At 42.0% G+C, this 15,929-nt stretch overlaps 2 protein-coding genes across 4 annotated transcripts in view; one reads left to right on the plus strand and one right to left on the minus strand.

The window, feature by feature from the left end:
• Positions 1–123: 123 nt before the first annotated feature.
• On the minus strand, positions 124–3,938 carry pgam5 (PGAM family member 5, mitochondrial serine/threonine protein phosphatase). Of its 3 annotated transcripts, none has more exons than XM_011479518.3 (6): positions 3,446–3,938; positions 2,841–3,013; positions 2,629–2,754; positions 2,443–2,531; positions 1,335–1,465; positions 124–583 (listed from the first exon to the last, which is right to left on the minus strand). In XM_011479518.3, exons 1-6 carry the CDS (start codon positions 3,664–3,666, stop codon positions 433–435), a joined length of 891 nt encoding a protein of 296 aa, XP_011477820.1. In that variant the 5' UTR covers positions 3,667–3,938; the 3' UTR covers positions 124–432. The 3 variants fall into 3 exon arrangements, 2 of the variants coding, with proteins under 2 accessions (XP_011477820.1, XP_004072793.1); XM_004072745.4 differs by having other exon boundaries at positions 1,335–1,468; XR_002873881.1 differs by having other exon boundaries at positions 446–583; positions 1,335–1,553.
• Positions 3,939–4,536: 598 nt separating this feature from the next.
• zdhhc8 (zinc finger DHHC-type containing 8) overlaps positions 4,537–15,929 on the plus strand; it is a 69,561-nt gene continuing 58,168 nt past the window's right edge. The window contains exon 1 of the mRNA XM_004072857.4: positions 4,537–4,804. Within this exon, the coding sequence (XP_004072905.1) occupies positions 4,701–4,804 (104 nt within the window). The 5' untranslated portion in view covers positions 4,537–4,700. The remainder of the gene's footprint in view (positions 4,805–15,929) is intronic.

Consider the following 15,929-nt stretch of genomic DNA (forward strand, 5'->3'; position numbering starts at 1 on the left):
GGTGGATTCTTTCTGTATGTAAAAACCTAATTTGCTTTCAACTTCTCAATAAACACACCTCTCCTACTTAATGGCTTTTCTGTTCCTGTGAAAATGTGGCAACATGAAACCACAACTGCAATGTACAACACAAAACCTGCACTTTATTGATGTGGAGCTAACAAAGTTTTAGCACAGCTATACAAATTCAAAGCTCTTTTTGGTTTAAAATCAGTCATCAGTGTAAAAAAAAAGAAATTTACATTCAAGAGTTGAGCTGGAAATCACTTCTGCTGGTCTTCCATGGCACAAAAGTAATAAACTCCGCCCAGCCAGATGATAAGAAGGTGAATTAGTTTCAGAAAACACCAAAAACAGTTAAGACACTTGAGGAGAAAACTTGAGTTTGACCCTGCAAGACACCGAGTTCCAGTTAGCTGCTTGTGGAGGCCTTCAGGTGCGCGTTACTTTGTCCACAGGCATGAATCCCGTGTCTCCCAAAGTCCTGAGGGCCACCCTGCCGCTTGGGCGGATGGTGATCCATGTGATGCTGCCGTTGTTCAAGCCCATACGCAGCCAACCCTCAGGGGGGAACTGAAGAGCTCTTAAGAAAGGAGAAACAAACCGGTGTTAGGCCAGGATTTGAGAGGAATGGAAGCTTTGCTTCATGTCTTATGTATATGAGAACAGGACTAAGTGACCCCCCCTCTCAGATTCCAAACAGAAGATACTTGAAAAAGCCAAAATCCCAAAAAACTTCTACAAGAAGTAAACAGCTATTACTCAGTCATATTTGTCAGAATAACCATTTTTGCTCTGCTACCTTTATTAACAAATTCTTGCCAATTCTTTTTTGTTCTACTTTTTTTGTAGTGTAGGTTATTTAAGTTATAAACTGGCCAATCAGAGGCCTCAAAGGTTTGGTGTGCCTGCTGGCCAACATCCAACATTTGAAAAGTTTACCAGATTTTATGTAGCCTGCTTTCAGTGGTAGGGGTGTGGCCTTCCAACAAGCCCAGTCCTGATTGGTGACAGTGGTTGCCATAAAGACGACTGATTTGGACCAATCACTGCTTCCTGGCATCATCTGGCTCCAATATGGCACTATTCAAAAATCTGGTGACTGAGTTGACCATTTTGTAAGTGAGCCAATTTTTATGGGTGACATCACACACACTCAGTCCAGTTCTCATATACAGTCCATGCTTTTTGACTAATCAGGAGACTTGTTGAAACGAGTTTGTGCAGCATGAATCTGTCCCAAACAACAGCGTAGAACAAGAGCAACAGGGCGTGAACAAAGTCCAGCCCGGAGCGGTGAGGACAAACTCTGGCGTCGGCCAGGCGACACAAACCTGCAGACAAAATAACGGATGACATTGGCATGACACACGATGATCTCATAGCTGTCCTCCTTCTGCTTGGGGTCAGCTCGGTGGATGTAGCGGCGGAAAGCTGCCTCGATGCGAGCTCCGTCTTCGTGGTACTGCTGGAGGACAGTAGAGAGGTTGAAAGCTACCCCTGTTCACAGAGGAGGATTTCTGATGACAGCCCATACATGATGCTGGTGAGCGCTGTAGGGAATGACGAAGAGTTCAGTTCTAAGGGGAAAGGAGCATTTTACCACTGGATAATGTTAAAAGGTAAAATTTTACCATTTGTACCTCAGCAGCTCAGACTCTTACAAAGAAAGAACAAAAAGATAATAGTAGTTTAAAAAAAAAAGCTAGACTTCTTGAAGTTTTTAGAAACTAACTCTTCTTATGAATCATTCCGGCAGCAATGCACGAATGCATTTGATGAAAATGACATTAAAGCAGCAACAGCAAAAGAGTCGGATTGGCAAAAAAACCTGTCAAAGACCCACTCCAATGATGTTTTGGTGGTTTTTTAACATGTTCTTTCAGAATTTTTCTGGTGATGGAGGACATATATAAAGGAAGTTCAGCTTAAAATTACATTGTAAATTACAATGAGTATTTCTTTATTCAAACTGTTGTGACTCAAAAAAGCCGTTTAAAAAAGATGGTTTTTGTTACATTAAGAAATATGCTGGACAGGCCCACAAGCTGCGTTCTGATGGATCCACTTCTAGACGACTAGATCTGTATACGTCTTGTTTTCCTCATCTGAGCTGGCTCCAAAATGTATTGCTGGATAGCTTCAATATTGCTTGTCATTTCTTTTTGCACTGCTAATGTTTGCTTTGGGTTGCGTAAGCTAGCAGGAGAGCGTGTAAACAGACGGATGATGGGAAGTGGGGGAGGGGTTGCTCCGCGCCAACAGACAACAGAATTTTTAAGGAACTACTGCCACTGCAGAAATTATATCGTTGAAAACGTCACAGGTTTTAAAATTTTGGCTATTAACTGCATCATTTTGGACCACTGGGAATGATCAGAGGAGGTCTTTAACCAAAAGGCGCACTACAGACTCATCAGACTGGTTTGTTGCTTCTCTCACCACAGCATCAGGCTTCCAGTGAGTGACGGGTGGAACAGGCTGAATCGGTGCTCCTTCTCTCAGCATGTCACAACTAACCAGGTCCACACCTTTGTGAATGGCATTGAGTGGGGAAAAACATATTTATTTGAATTCTTATTAATGGTTTGAATGTCAGTTTGATAGCCAAGTGTCTGTTTTTGTTACCTGGGAGATATTTGCTGAGGATCTGTGCCGTCTCCGTGGCCCTGGCCATGCTGGAGTGAATTAGCACGTCATACTTCAATCCCAGCGCCGCTAATCTCTGACCCGTGAACTCGGCCTGCTCCCGGCCTACAAGAATATTGTTGGAAAAGCAATGATCAGACACAGAATGTCCCTGGACTGGACCGTTTATCAGAATCTATTTTGAAATTGACCTAATGGAGTGAGGATCCGATCTTTATCGCTGGTGCCGCTCAGGTTATACTGGGAGTGTCTGATGAGGAGGATGTTGCGCGTTGCCTTGGGCTTGCTGTTGTCCTGCTCTGAGCTGGGGTCTTCTGTGGAGCTCTCTTTCCTCTTCCCATTGGACAGCACGGACGGGTCTCTCCTAGAAGGGTTAAGACATGGTTATTTTCAGATTAAGAGTGGCTTAGGTTGGGGGAAAAAACTGGGTTATCTCAAGAGTAATTCAAGATCAAGAGCAGTTCATTACTTTGAAAGCCTTCCCTGTGTAAGGCGTTTCTACGATGGAAAAAAATAAAAGTTTAAACTTCTTACCTAAAGAATTTGAAATTGCTGTAACTTAATTAACACTTAGATCAAACAGGTATAAATAATATATCACATTAGTGGTTTTAGGTTTGTTGCTAAATTTATACTATGTTTCTAATCCGTAAAACGCAGTTTTGATTTTCATAATAAAATCTTTTCTGTAAGCAACTATCTCCGGGTTTGTTTGTTTTTTTGTTTTTGTCTCGTTACAAAAGTGAGACAAGAAAAACAAATACCAATGGCGGGGCCAAACTGGGTGGTCACTTACTTGTCCCAGTTGAAGTCCCAAGCGTGTCCGGTCGGCGTTGGAGTATGGGTGCCCGGTGTCCACGCCGGCTGTGCAGCTTGAAGAACGGGGAACTTGGACCTCCAAACCCTCCTGGCCTCCCCGCTGGGCTCCCCTAGGTATCCACGAGAGTCAGCAAACACCAAGACGGCGGAGCCTCCAGCGAGCCCGCAAAGAACTTTCACAGTTTTCCGATAAAACATTCTGAGAGCCGCCGAAGTAGCACAGCGAAGCTAGCTTATTAGCTGAGCTCAACCGGGGGTGTTGTAAATAAAAAACGTGACGTTGTTTATCCTCAAAAATATTTCTCCAACGCTAACAGTCGTTTGAATATTAGATAAAGTCCAGTGAGGCAAAAAAAAATCTTATTCTGTGGCACAAGTATCCAATATATTTTGAGACTTAACGAAAATGAACGAAGCACAGAAGAAACAGAAAAGCCATCCAGACCAGTGCGATGATCTACGGTGGCCAGCCAGAGTCAAACCTTTCTATTTCGCTCTTTGCCTCACGAGGGCGCCCTAGACTCATTGATGTAGCTATTTTTTTTATCCCAATCGAGGAATCATTTTAACATAGATCACTTAAAAAAATAATAATTGTGCACATTTATAGGCATATATAAACCCCTGTGACTATGGTTTATTATCTCAAAATATCCCTGTCAGAATCACACAATGGGCTTTGGGTGTTTTCAGAAAACAAAAATAGTGAATAAGCCCAAATACTTTTACTTTAATTATGTTTCCTTTTTCAATTAAACTTATATTTAGCCTCTGTTAGTGTAAACAGCATAAAACTGTAAAATTCACGAAGAATTTGCTATTACTGCATACAACTATTCCAAGACAATGAATTTCGATGAACAAATCTGAAATTTGGCAAAAGTCGGGAAATATATTTTACGTGTATAAAGGCGGGTTAGTGCGATTAATGGCGTCCAAGATAACCTAGCATAATCATTTTTATTAAGGAGGTTTTGTAGCGGCGAGGCTCCACCTTTTTCGAGCGGTTCTGTGACCTCAGCAGTGGGCTGGATTTTTTTTTTTTTTTGTCGGGCTTTCACAGTGTACTCCCGTCCACAAACGTCTTGGACCTATGCGGCTTCAGCGACAGCCACAGGACCGCTCGTGCCGCTCCCAGCCGCTGAGAGGCCCGCTGATCAGCACGCTGGACGTCCGTTTCTTCCACGCGCCTCCAATCGGAATAAATAACTGAGGAATGTTGGATTTACAGAATGCCCAACAGCGCTGGAAAGAGATTTAAACCCACCAAATACATCCCGGTGTCCACTGCTGCCACACTCCTCGTCGGATCGACCACTTTATTTTTCGTCTTTACGTAAGTTTTCGCGGCTCCTCGTTGTCATGGTTAGATTTCTAGGGACCGCGGTTGCAGATATAACACACTCACAGAGGGTCTTAGCTGCAAGTTTGAACGGGCGGATTGATGGGTCGGGGTGTGGGGAGGGCATACCTACCCCATCTGCAGACCCATAGGTCTAAAATGCTGACGTGAAGAGGAGCGGCCCCTGGACTTGTTCCTGGAAAGAGGAACTTCATCGAAGTGGACATCTAGGACCAACACAGGCCCAAATAACTCAATTCCCCACCAGCTCTTCCAAAGATGCAACTGATGATGCAGTTCAAAGGGTTGCATTGATGTCATTCCTCTCAGTCGGAATTCCAACTATAGAAATCTGCTCAGAGGAACTGTAATCACAATCTGATGTTGCAGAGCGTTACCTCCTAATCTCACTAAATGGGTTGTGCAGATGGAATCATAACTTCCTAGTTTCTCTAGAAGTCATTATGATCATGGTTTTGAATGGAGGAAGTTGAGTGTACTAAAACACAGAATAAGGATGACAGCAGAGGCAGAGATATATATGGTCTGAGTCATCCGTCCTTCATGCATTCATCTTATGATAGTCCTATGTTTATCAATGAAAATCCACCTGGGGGGGATTAAAATGAAGCCAGAAACTCTTTGGTAGTCAAACACTAATGCAGTTTCCAACCATCCATGTGGCAAATGACAACATTTTGGAATCTGGTTCTTCGCTTCCAAGGCTTCGGAAGCTTTTGCGGACTTTGATCCACCACAGACGCACACAAGGATGCCAAGTAATTCTGCCGTAATGTAGCTTTTTTTAATGGTCATAATCTGTCCAGGCATAAAATTATCTTAAATGTCTCAGGTGTGTCTTAGTACCAAAACTTCGCATGGCGTTTAGGGTTTTTGCTAATAGTCCCAAAGATCCCAGCATTCCTTGGTGTGCCTTAGTTTGAATAAACAAATTGACTGATTTACATGTCTTGATTTCCATTGTTCCCTTTCATTTCAGTAGTCAGCGTATGTTTGTCTTGAGAGTCACCAGGCCTTGTTTTGTTGGGTTTCGTGCAACATGCCGCTTAAAGGTTCAGCTCCTAACAGATGGTTTAAGGTTGGGGATTAAGGTTGTATTTTGTTGCTCCTTTGCTCCAGGGTTAGAGGTGCAGTCGATGTGGCAGGTCCACATCGACTGCACCTGGCGGGGGTGGCGGAGGCGGCGTAGGCAGGGCCGCAGCCTCATCTGTAGTGAACTTAGTCTAACCTTGTGTGGTTGCAGAAGATGGCTGCACACGCCGGAGTACAGCAGCGTGCCTTTATGCGAAAACCTTCTAACCAAAATAACATGCAGCTAAATGCAAAATTAGGACCATGCCGAGTCACATGGTCAGCTGGGGTCAAAACCATGTCACGCACACATATGCACACACACATACACACACAGATGTGAGTTTACGCTGAATGCCAGAGACATGGCAATCTTTTTTTATTCACTGGCCGCAGTGTGTTAGAGGTCTTGGGGTGTTGCCAAAAAGCCAAATTGGTGTCATCTGGGTAATGGAGGAGACCTGAGGACAGCACTAGTACCCACACACACACACACACACATGCAGGAACATTTTTTCCTGGGTTTGGCTTGCTGACACCTGGCATCAACAAATACGTACGGGGGGATTTTTAAATTCTATCCTTTACAATTACAAGTGATGATTTAATCCATGAGTACAGATTTAAACATGGATGCAGTTGCAGCTTAGTGTTTTTGTGTGTCTGAATTTGTCCCGAATCTCCACTGCTGCACAGCAGAAGCTGCTTAATCGCCACCGCTGACCACAAGCCAAACCGCTACCTATCCAGGAAACAGACCTGTCATGTAGGCCGTCGCACGCCAAGGCGACAGTTGGTGTCAGGGCACGCGAGTGGATGTTCCTAAACTATGTGGGCCAAACTAGGGAGCTCTGATTTTTGCTGTGAGTTGAAGCCAAGATGGAGAACAGGCATGACGGGGGATCTAATCACTGGCTTCCACATCTGTTTCCTCCCTTTCATGCAGTGACTCAGACTTCATTCGGAGTCACTATGTTTTGTGTCTGTCCTCCAGTCAGAGTCTCTTTAGAGACTTAAGAGAGATATTTCTGAGGTGGTGGCAAAGAGTGTGCAGAGAGGTCAAAAATGCCCGACCTACTCAAGGTTTGGCACTAAATCACCACTATACCCGGGAATCTGACTTTCTTAGCACATTTTGATTATGGCCCACATGTTTGCTTTGGCTTGAGTCTGTTTAAGGCGCTAACTAACTTGTTGGAGTAAAATTCTTTGTCTGAAGCATTATTTAGATATAAAAACTAAAGGTGTGATGATACAGAGATATTACTGCAGATTAGGGAGAGTCAGAATTCCCGAAGGAAATCTTTCTATGAGAGTATCGGAATCATGTTTATGCTTAACACGTCCTGCCCGTCATGCACGAGAGGCCTCCCCTGAAATACTCAAACACCATTCAGTTCGAGCCTAAGAGCAGAGGGAGAATGCCGATCCATTCCTGGTGCCACACAGACAAACATCCCATTTCTAATCTGTTTGATGAGGTGAAGAATAGACCATAGATGTGTTTTCCTAATATCTTCAAACATGGAGCACAGGTTCGTAGAGATACCATTTTTTTTTATTAACTACGGATAGAACTTGCAGCACAGTGGCAGCTTTTTTTTTAGATTAGATAAGGATGTAATATCCTCTGCAGGCCCTCATCCATCAGCATCTGAGAGCAAGGGTCTGCATGTCGACAGCTGAAGAGCAGAGCTTTGTCACTTCTGCTCTGCAGGGGTAGATAAAGTGACAGGCAGACTGAACTGAAGTGAAGACCTTTGACAATTCACAAATGTAGAAGTGAAGGTGGTTTATGATGTTGATCATCTTTTCTTTTAGTTTTACCATTTTATTCTTTGGATGAAGGAGTGGACCTAACATACTTATTTTGGTTCTTGGTCCGATTTGTTTAGATGGTTCAGAACAAAGACAGTAATGGGAACTTATTTGAGGTTCAGACAAATCTTGATTTTAAATCCAAATCTAATTAAATGCTGTCATGAAATGGATTGTCGATTCACATTGACTGGGCCCTGCACGGTCTGGAGCTGCCGCTCAACAGCTGCAGGGCACAGTTATGTCCAGCTGTTCTCAGACTCCAGTTAGCAGTCGTCTTTTTTTGTCATTCCACAGTTCTTTTTTTGTTTCAGAAGACCAACAAGCAAACCACTACACCTCCATCTCAGCAGAATATGTCAGACATTCGTAAGCCCCTGACGGCTGATAAAGTTTGGTGGCAACGTTGTGTTTGTCTTTTTTCTTTAAAAGTTAGTTTCCTAAACCATTCTTTTACCCCCGTTTCCAGACCCTGGTCCAACAGCTTTACGCCTCAGTCAGATCCACGGGTTTTGCTGCAGGTTTTTTGGTTGTCTGGGCCTGTGGATGGTCACAGACAGGAGCAGTCGGTGTGTCTTGCAGTTCCTTGAGGCTCATATGGCCACTTTAAGGATCTTCATGAAAATGAAACGTACGATTGTCATTTGTGGGATAAATGTATTGTGAAGTATTTGTACGGCAAATAAAAGTTGCTCGCACTTATGACGAATGGAAAGTGCTCTTAAATTTGTCCTTACGCCACACATGAGGTGCAAGTGCCCGAAGGATGCCCACACAAATTACTTTAATTGCCCAAAGTATTTTGATAACCCGAAGAAAAACTTTTCGCTCTACGCCCTCACCCAGCAGCCCATGAACTTCGTGCGGCCCATCTGTCAGAAATGTACACGTTTGCCCGTTTTTATTTTATTTTTTGCCTGCAGCCTATTTTCACCCGTAAGGGCAGTTGTGACCAACGATTTAGGTTTGGACGATAATATGAACTGAGGTGCAGAGAGAGATGGAGAAGCTCATCATTTTGACTTTTCAAATTGTTGACTCTCAGGAAAAAAATGATGTTTAAGTGAAAAAAAAAGTCACTTATTAATCTGTTTGGCAGAAAGTGCCTGTTTTTTTAATAAGCAACAGTTTTTCCTTCATGTTCCGAGAGAGTGAGATGTTTGTTTACAGTTTCATATGATTAATCATAAATGAATCGGATTGTGAACATCCTAATCTGTAGCAGCAGGTGATTAGGGAGCTGATTGGTATATAATGGGATGATTTTCCAACCCATGTTGAGCTTTAATAGAAACCAGTGCTTTCTAAAATTAACGTGTCCTCTTTATTTTTCAAGCTTTGAAATGAAAGACTCATAAATCATAGTCATGCTTCTTTGAAAACATAGAGGAAGTGTTTTTATCTTTTTTTAATCCACAAACGTGTCATTTCTGCATAAGATCAAGTAGAGACGGGGAGTCGTGTAGTCCAAGTCTATTTAAAGTGCTTTTGGAAAACGGTGAATTTCTGGAGCCCCCAGCCCCCCTCCCCACCCTTCGAGCTTGCCAAAAGAAGTAAATTGTGTCTTTTGATGCCACAGTGCAGCTAAAGAGATCCATGTGTAGTCGGCGCACAGCAGTGTGTGGGCGAAAAAGTGCGGGAAAGAGCAGCAAAGTGCTCTGAGTTTGCAGAGCTCCTCCACCCTTCCCGCAGCAGAGCGAACCCCAACCGCCTGTACTCATGGGGAACATGTGGGATTCATTTGTGTCCCTCCTTGGGTGTCTCCACCTTGTTTTTTGGGTCGATGTAGGGGAAGAGTGTGGCTGGTAAGAAGCAGATCGGTGTGTCTATATTCCCTCAGTCAGAGTTGCTTTTCGAGAGGCCAAAGAGTCAAGGATGTGTCTCTCAGTGGGGCCAGAAGCAAAGAAAGGCAGATGAACTTCAAGACTAAGAGGGCAGGTTTTCCTCATGTTTGGAACATTTTAAAGGGGGGCTGGCTTTTTTGAATAAATCTGTAAAGCAGACTATATGTCTCTTGGCTGTTTTTTCATTAAAGCCATTATTTTCTATTTTTTTTGTAGATAATTTATGTTTTATGAGCATTTGCAACAAAATCATGATTTTTTGACACATTAAAGAACATGAATAATGATAAAATAAATTTAAATATGTCATAAATTGACTGTACATACCTTACATACATGTTTTGTCAAACGTGGGGTTGAAAAAAAAGTTGAAGTGTTCAACAAAAAAGCTACAGAAGCTAAAATTTCCAGCTAGTAACATTGAAACGTTTTTTACTTTTTAAGTGTGCAACACTATAAATGGTGGCATTCAGGGGTTTGTATTTGCTTTCGCCTGCTCCCCTCATTTGGTTCATTGCAGATGTGACCTTCTTCTTCCACATCTGCCAAGGGCTATTATTGTACACCTCTCTGAACAAGAATAGGAATCTCTTTTTGACTGACTTTTATTATTGCAGCTCAATCTGCCCACAACCACATTGACCACGTGTTAAAAAGGGTCCTTTATTTTTTAAGTTCATTTTCCGCTCAAAAAGTCTTGAGAAATGAAACTTATACTGTATAATCCTTTCTGCTTTGGGAAGAGAGGGTCGTTTTGGATGTAAAAATATTTGAAATCACCTATTGTTAGTTTAATATCACACTAAAGAGGTTTGTAAGGATGAATTATCTGTCTGCGGTTTTGAACATTTTATTTGTGTAACTTTGTGTAAAATTAATATTTTCTCAAAGAGGCAACAGTTAGGTCAATGATTTCCTCTTCATTTTGGGGATTGTGCTGATTTTTGGTGACAGGTTACAGTGCTTCATCAAGTTAAAAACCAGAAAAAGGTTTAAATTTGCATCTTTGAGTGTCTGTGCTTCATGTTTGCAGGAAGGCAAAAACTAGATGTATTAGTCACTGTCAGCTATTTTTAAAATGATTTAAAATGTAAAACAATCAAAAACAAATGTAATTGTAAAGCAAATGTATGTGGCGAAAAATATTTAGATTATTTCTTGTGCAGCAATACAGTGCTGTGGTGTGCTCGTCCCAAGTGTGGGTTAATGTAGAGGGTTGCCAGGCAGGGTTTTATGACATAAAACCAAAGCCAAATCAAGCTGAATCTAGTCAGATGTCTCCCTGTGGTGGTCCTGAAGGACAAAAAGGAAGTTGACTACAGCTAGCATGAGATTTGTGCAACTGGCTTTCCCTTCCCCCATGGACGGCTTGGGCGGGTTTCACAGGGAATCCCCAACTGGCGATGTCTGCTGTCGCTTCCTCCACTCTATGGTAGTTTTTTTACTCCATCTTGGTAAAATACCTTCAAGTGTGCCGGGAAGGAGGTCCTGAATCAAATGTTTTTCTCTTTCTGCATACTCCTTCCTCATAGCCATCATCTCTGGGGGATAGTCGTGATCCAGGTTTATTTTGTTTCCGTTCCACAGAAAATCTTTGTTCTCCCATGCCAGCCTGAGCATCTCTTCCTCGGTTGTGAAGAACGAAAACTTTTACCTGGATTGACCTGGGTTGGGCACCATTCCAAGGGGGAGGTAATAAGGCTCTATGTGCTCTCTGGATCTGCAAGGGTGTTAGAGGAGGGAGGTTCAAGTTCTCACAGAGTAACTTCTCCACAGAGTGGGTAATGGATAGGGACCCAATTTCTACTCCCTCTGGGACCCCATATATTCTGAGTGTCTTTCCTCGAATGTGCCTCAAGCAGTCAGTTTTATTTGAAGCTTTTCTTGCATTGTAATAATCATGGACAAGATATCATTCGTATATTGAAGATTCTTCCCATTTTCAGTCACCTAGGCTTCAACTTCGCTGGTTCTGTTCACCTCAGTCCGGAAATCATGCAGTTGCTATTTGTATCTTTTCGGAATTCTTTCACCTCTTTCCCAATGCCTCTATCATTGTCAAGCTGACCGGGTCGTGTTTGCTGTCTGTTCCAACCTCCTCATCGATGTGGGCAGGAGCTGTAGTCCGCTAAACCTCAAAATAATGAGCATTAGCCTTTCCTTTTAATCGTCTTGTTTTTCATGGATTCCATTTATGCCCCCTTTCTCCTTGGTCCATCCTAATACCAGACTTATCTTGGTATCCCACTTTGGGGGCGTTTTTATAAATTCTTGTCAAACCCTCTTTCTAGGTCACCATCCCTTTTAACCCATAACCGGAAGCACATCTCTCAACTTTCAAGGATTTCTTTGGCAAAAGTCAATTAAACACATGAATGTCATGAATGTGAGTCTCACGACATGGATACCCATGGTTCACACCTCACAGATGCAAAGTATGAGATCCAGTGTGAAAACATGACAGTTTGGAAATTATGACATCCTTACAAAACATCAGACATGGATGCACCTAGAGGACAATGCATTGGTCGGGAATTGAATCCAGGTCAACTGCTTGGAAAGCAAGCCATGCTGCCACTATACCACCAATGCACATTCTCTCTGTAGCACATTTACAAAGAAATACAATGCTTAGTGTGTGGAAGGTAAAGGATAGATGTAAAAGACCATGCCAAAGTATACATGATGGGCGAGTGACAATTCTGTTGCCACATGCACAGGTTGGATTTTCATCAGGATTGGCAACAGCTAACCCTTGTGCTATCTTTTGGGGTCCAGCCTCCTAGGCACGTTAACATTGGGAGTGGGGTCATCTGGACCCCACCAGACAGTGCGCTGAACCTTTTTCCTTTAATGATTTTTGCTCTTCACTGGTGTCCAAGGATTACATGAAATCCTCTCCACCTTTATCCACCTTTGTCATGGTAGGGATAACACGTCAATGTAAGGGTGGGCTCATGTGGACCCCATAAGAGAGCACAAGGGCTAAAGAGGTGCTAACAAAGAGGTAATGCTATCATGCTAACAACAGAAAATCTAAATGAACTGCTTAGCTATAGCTAGAAGTGGGGACTACAGTCAAAATATTGCTACTCAGGAATTGCTAACATAAAAAAAAGTCAGTGCTGAGCACTGCTACACTTCACTTTCTCCAAGCTTACACTGTTGCTCTGATTTTTCGGAAACCCTGTACAAACAAACCCAAAACAAAGCACCCTGCAACCAGGTTTACGCTCGAGGCTTTAGGGTTAAGTTCTGAACAGGACAACTTAGCCGATAAAATTGGATGGGAAAGCTTCTGCTAGGAGGAGGCTAGTTTTTTTCCATCCAATCAGGGATTGCTTCAAAACAATGATAATCATTCGTATATTACGGTAGTTTAAGCCATCAGTTGAACTGTTTGGGTGAGACAAAGATGTTTACACAAAACTGCTGATAGTCAGTCTTGTATCATGTGCAGTGAACTCATATTTACTGTTCTGGCTCGTGCTTTCACACCTATTTTTTTTTCTATTAGTCCAAGTTTGCTCCTACCTCTCAAGATGGTATGTAGGCGTATCAAAGCTTGAAAAAAATGCTACACACTTTGAGATGGTGCAGTTCTAACAGAGCAGTGAAGAAGAATTAAAAGGGCTGCATAGATGCTATGTATGGTGCTCAGTTTCAAACAGATTTTCCGTTTATCGAAAAAAAAAAAGGAATAAAACATAAAACAGTAGATAATACACACAAAAATGTATATACCAGAAAAATTTGGATATCTTTTTTGCTTATTTTTGAACTACATTATAGTTTTTTCTTCTCAATGCGTGTGTTGTCGTGGTTCTTTAAAAGTTAGTTCAATTTGATAAAAATATTTAGTCGGTACACAAGTGACGGAAAAAAAAACATGTGTTCAAGCGACCACTTTTAAAGAAAACTCTCTGTAAACGGCCATATATGCACATTTTGGGCTTCTGCATTCAAAACGTTTGAGTTGACGTATCGCTTTGCAAGTTTTTAAGTCAATTTCTGGGTTTTATGTATAAATCACGCAGCCATTGAATGCGCTTTGAAAATTAAACCAGTTGAACTTTGACCAATCAGGGACTTGGATTTGGTAGTGACATACACAGAAGAGCCAACCGTTTAAAAATTTATCATGAAGGAGAAATTCATTATTGTGGTTCGTGCCCGGCCGGAGATATATAACACCAAGTCTGCAGTTCAGTGTGAACTCCATATCTAAAAGCCTGTTCAAGAATGCCCGTTTAGTGTGTTCTTGAATGCGCATCACATGACCAGTGTGAACGGAGCTTCAGACCTTAGATTACATTTAAATAATACCACTATCGCCCACATTGCTCTTACATCCGTGGGATGTCATTTTACTAAAATATAAAACGTAATGCTAATCCTATATTTGCAAACAACATACTTCATCTTCAAGGTGCCTGTTAGATATTTTTTGTGAAGTTTGCTTCTTCTTGCAGGGAACTGACTAAATGCCTTCAGTTTTATAAGATGGCCTGGAACTGATCCTGACCGTTTTGGTAGTATTCCCTCGCAGCAATAGACTAAGCCAAATCAGGTAGTTAACGAAAAGAGCCTATTAGATGTCAATTCTGAAAGCCACTTTACTCCAATTTACGATCTTTAGATCTGGAAACCTAATCCCACCTGTGTTTGTCAGGGGTTTTAATTCACTCACCTGGATGTGCTTGCTTTGCTAAGAAGCCTTAAACAGTTTGGTCTAAACTGATGGGAGCAGCAGATATTCTTAGACGGCTCTGTACAGAACCGATTGCCGCTGACACTATGGGCTCTTTCTATAGTCTAAATGATTACTCAAACCTTGCATAATCTGTTGTGAAACTATTAATATACTGGTGAAATCCAGCTGATCCCCTATTAAAAGAAGTTCCTGCTGACACCTTGCACAAACCAATTACAAAGCTTAAATGGACATCTGCTGATGGTTTGATTCATAAGACGTGTCACATTAAATATTGGATAACTAACAGAAACACAAGGGACAGGTTTGAGTCCTAATATCCTTTGATAAATGTGTTGAGGTTTATGTTTGAGTCCAGACAGGAATTCATGACTCCACGTCTCTCTTTCCAAGTGAAGCTCCCCTACACTTCCACTTAACTTTAATTATTCAGGAGGTATAATGCACGTCTAAGCAGGACTTTTGTCATCCCTGCAAAATATTCTATAAATATCTATTAGCTCATTTAATCCAAATCTATGTGTGACCTTCCACTTACCATTTTCTTATCTTACATTTTGATCCCCTGTCTTTCCTGATGACGCAAGATTTTGTGCATGTTTTCTGGATGTCTGAAGTTCTGATTTGAGTGAGGAAGTGTTTCTAAGACCTGTTGTGTTGGATTCCATCCATGTCCGCAGCCAAAGCCTCTGTTTTCTAAACTAAAACAATCAAAATTCAACTATGTTGTTTAAGTAATCGTATATTTTGCAGTATATCTTGCCTATAATTCACTAAGCCCATGTTTGTGAAAGGAAGACAGAAATAAATCACATTAGAGGTCTATATACGATCTCCAGACTCTTTAGATTTATCTGGTGCTTCGGGTTCTGGTTTCAGGGCAGAATATAGACTTAAGCCCAACGCTGAAGCACAGCCTGCCGCCTTCCAAGCAGTCAAGTCACTTGAAGACAGTCAAGAATCAGGTCGATATTGCTAAAAGCTTCTTGGACTCAGACTGGGTCTCATGTCATAGCTCGTCATGACCTGAAATGTTTCATAAACCTTTGAGGCTTTGATTGAAACGGGCCTAGTCAGACTTTTTCAGGCCAAATAGACTCTTACCTTGAACACGGCTGCAGTAAAACCACTGCAATATATTTAGTGAACCTCAATGCCAATTACAGTTTATCTGGATTTTAGAGACTGATTCATGAGTTCTGATGAGGCCGCAGTTTTAGCATTTCCTTTATTAGGATTCCTGTTGCACTAAATGCCTTGGTCACATTGTTGTCATAACACATCTAGAGTTTGTCAGACAGGTGGAATTCACCTTTGTTTATGCCTTAGTCACAACTGCCCTTACGGGTAGATACGGGCTTTGTGCAGGCCAAAAATGGACAAACCTGTAGGGGGCAAGGAGATGGGACATCCTTCAGATGGGCACTTACTCAATAAGTAAGTGTGGCTTTTGTGTGGGGTCCGTAAGGGGTCAGTAATATAAAATGGCCTGGAACTGAACCTGACTGTCTTAGCAGTAAACTTAGCCAAATCAGCCAGTTTGTGCAGCTTACATTTGCCGTACCAATATTTCACTATATGCTCACTACACACACAACAACTGTACATTCCATTTGCAACAACGTCCCTTAAGGTAGTTGCACAAGTGTCA

This window comes from Oryzias latipes, chromosome 9 (genome assembly GCF_002234675.1).
Source record: "Oryzias latipes chromosome 9, ASM223467v1".
In the NCBI taxonomy this organism is placed as follows: Eukaryota; Metazoa; Chordata; class Actinopteri; order Beloniformes; family Adrianichthyidae; genus Oryzias; species Oryzias latipes.

Excerpts from the sequence above, each read along its gene's own strand:
- pgam5 (XM_004072745.4), bottom strand. The coding sequence starts at position 3,666 with ATGTTTTATCGGAAAACTGTGAAAGTTCTTTGCGGGCTCGCTGGAGGC. Across the intron at positions 3,014-3,445 it reads TGGGACTTCAACTGGGACAA|GAGAGACCCGTCCGTGCTGT; the intron begins GTAAGTGACCAC and ends TAACCCTTCTAG. Across the intron at positions 2,532-2,628 it reads CCTCAGCAAATATCTCCCAG|GTGTGGACCTGGTTAGTTGT; the intron begins GTAACAAAAACA and ends CCATTCACAAAG.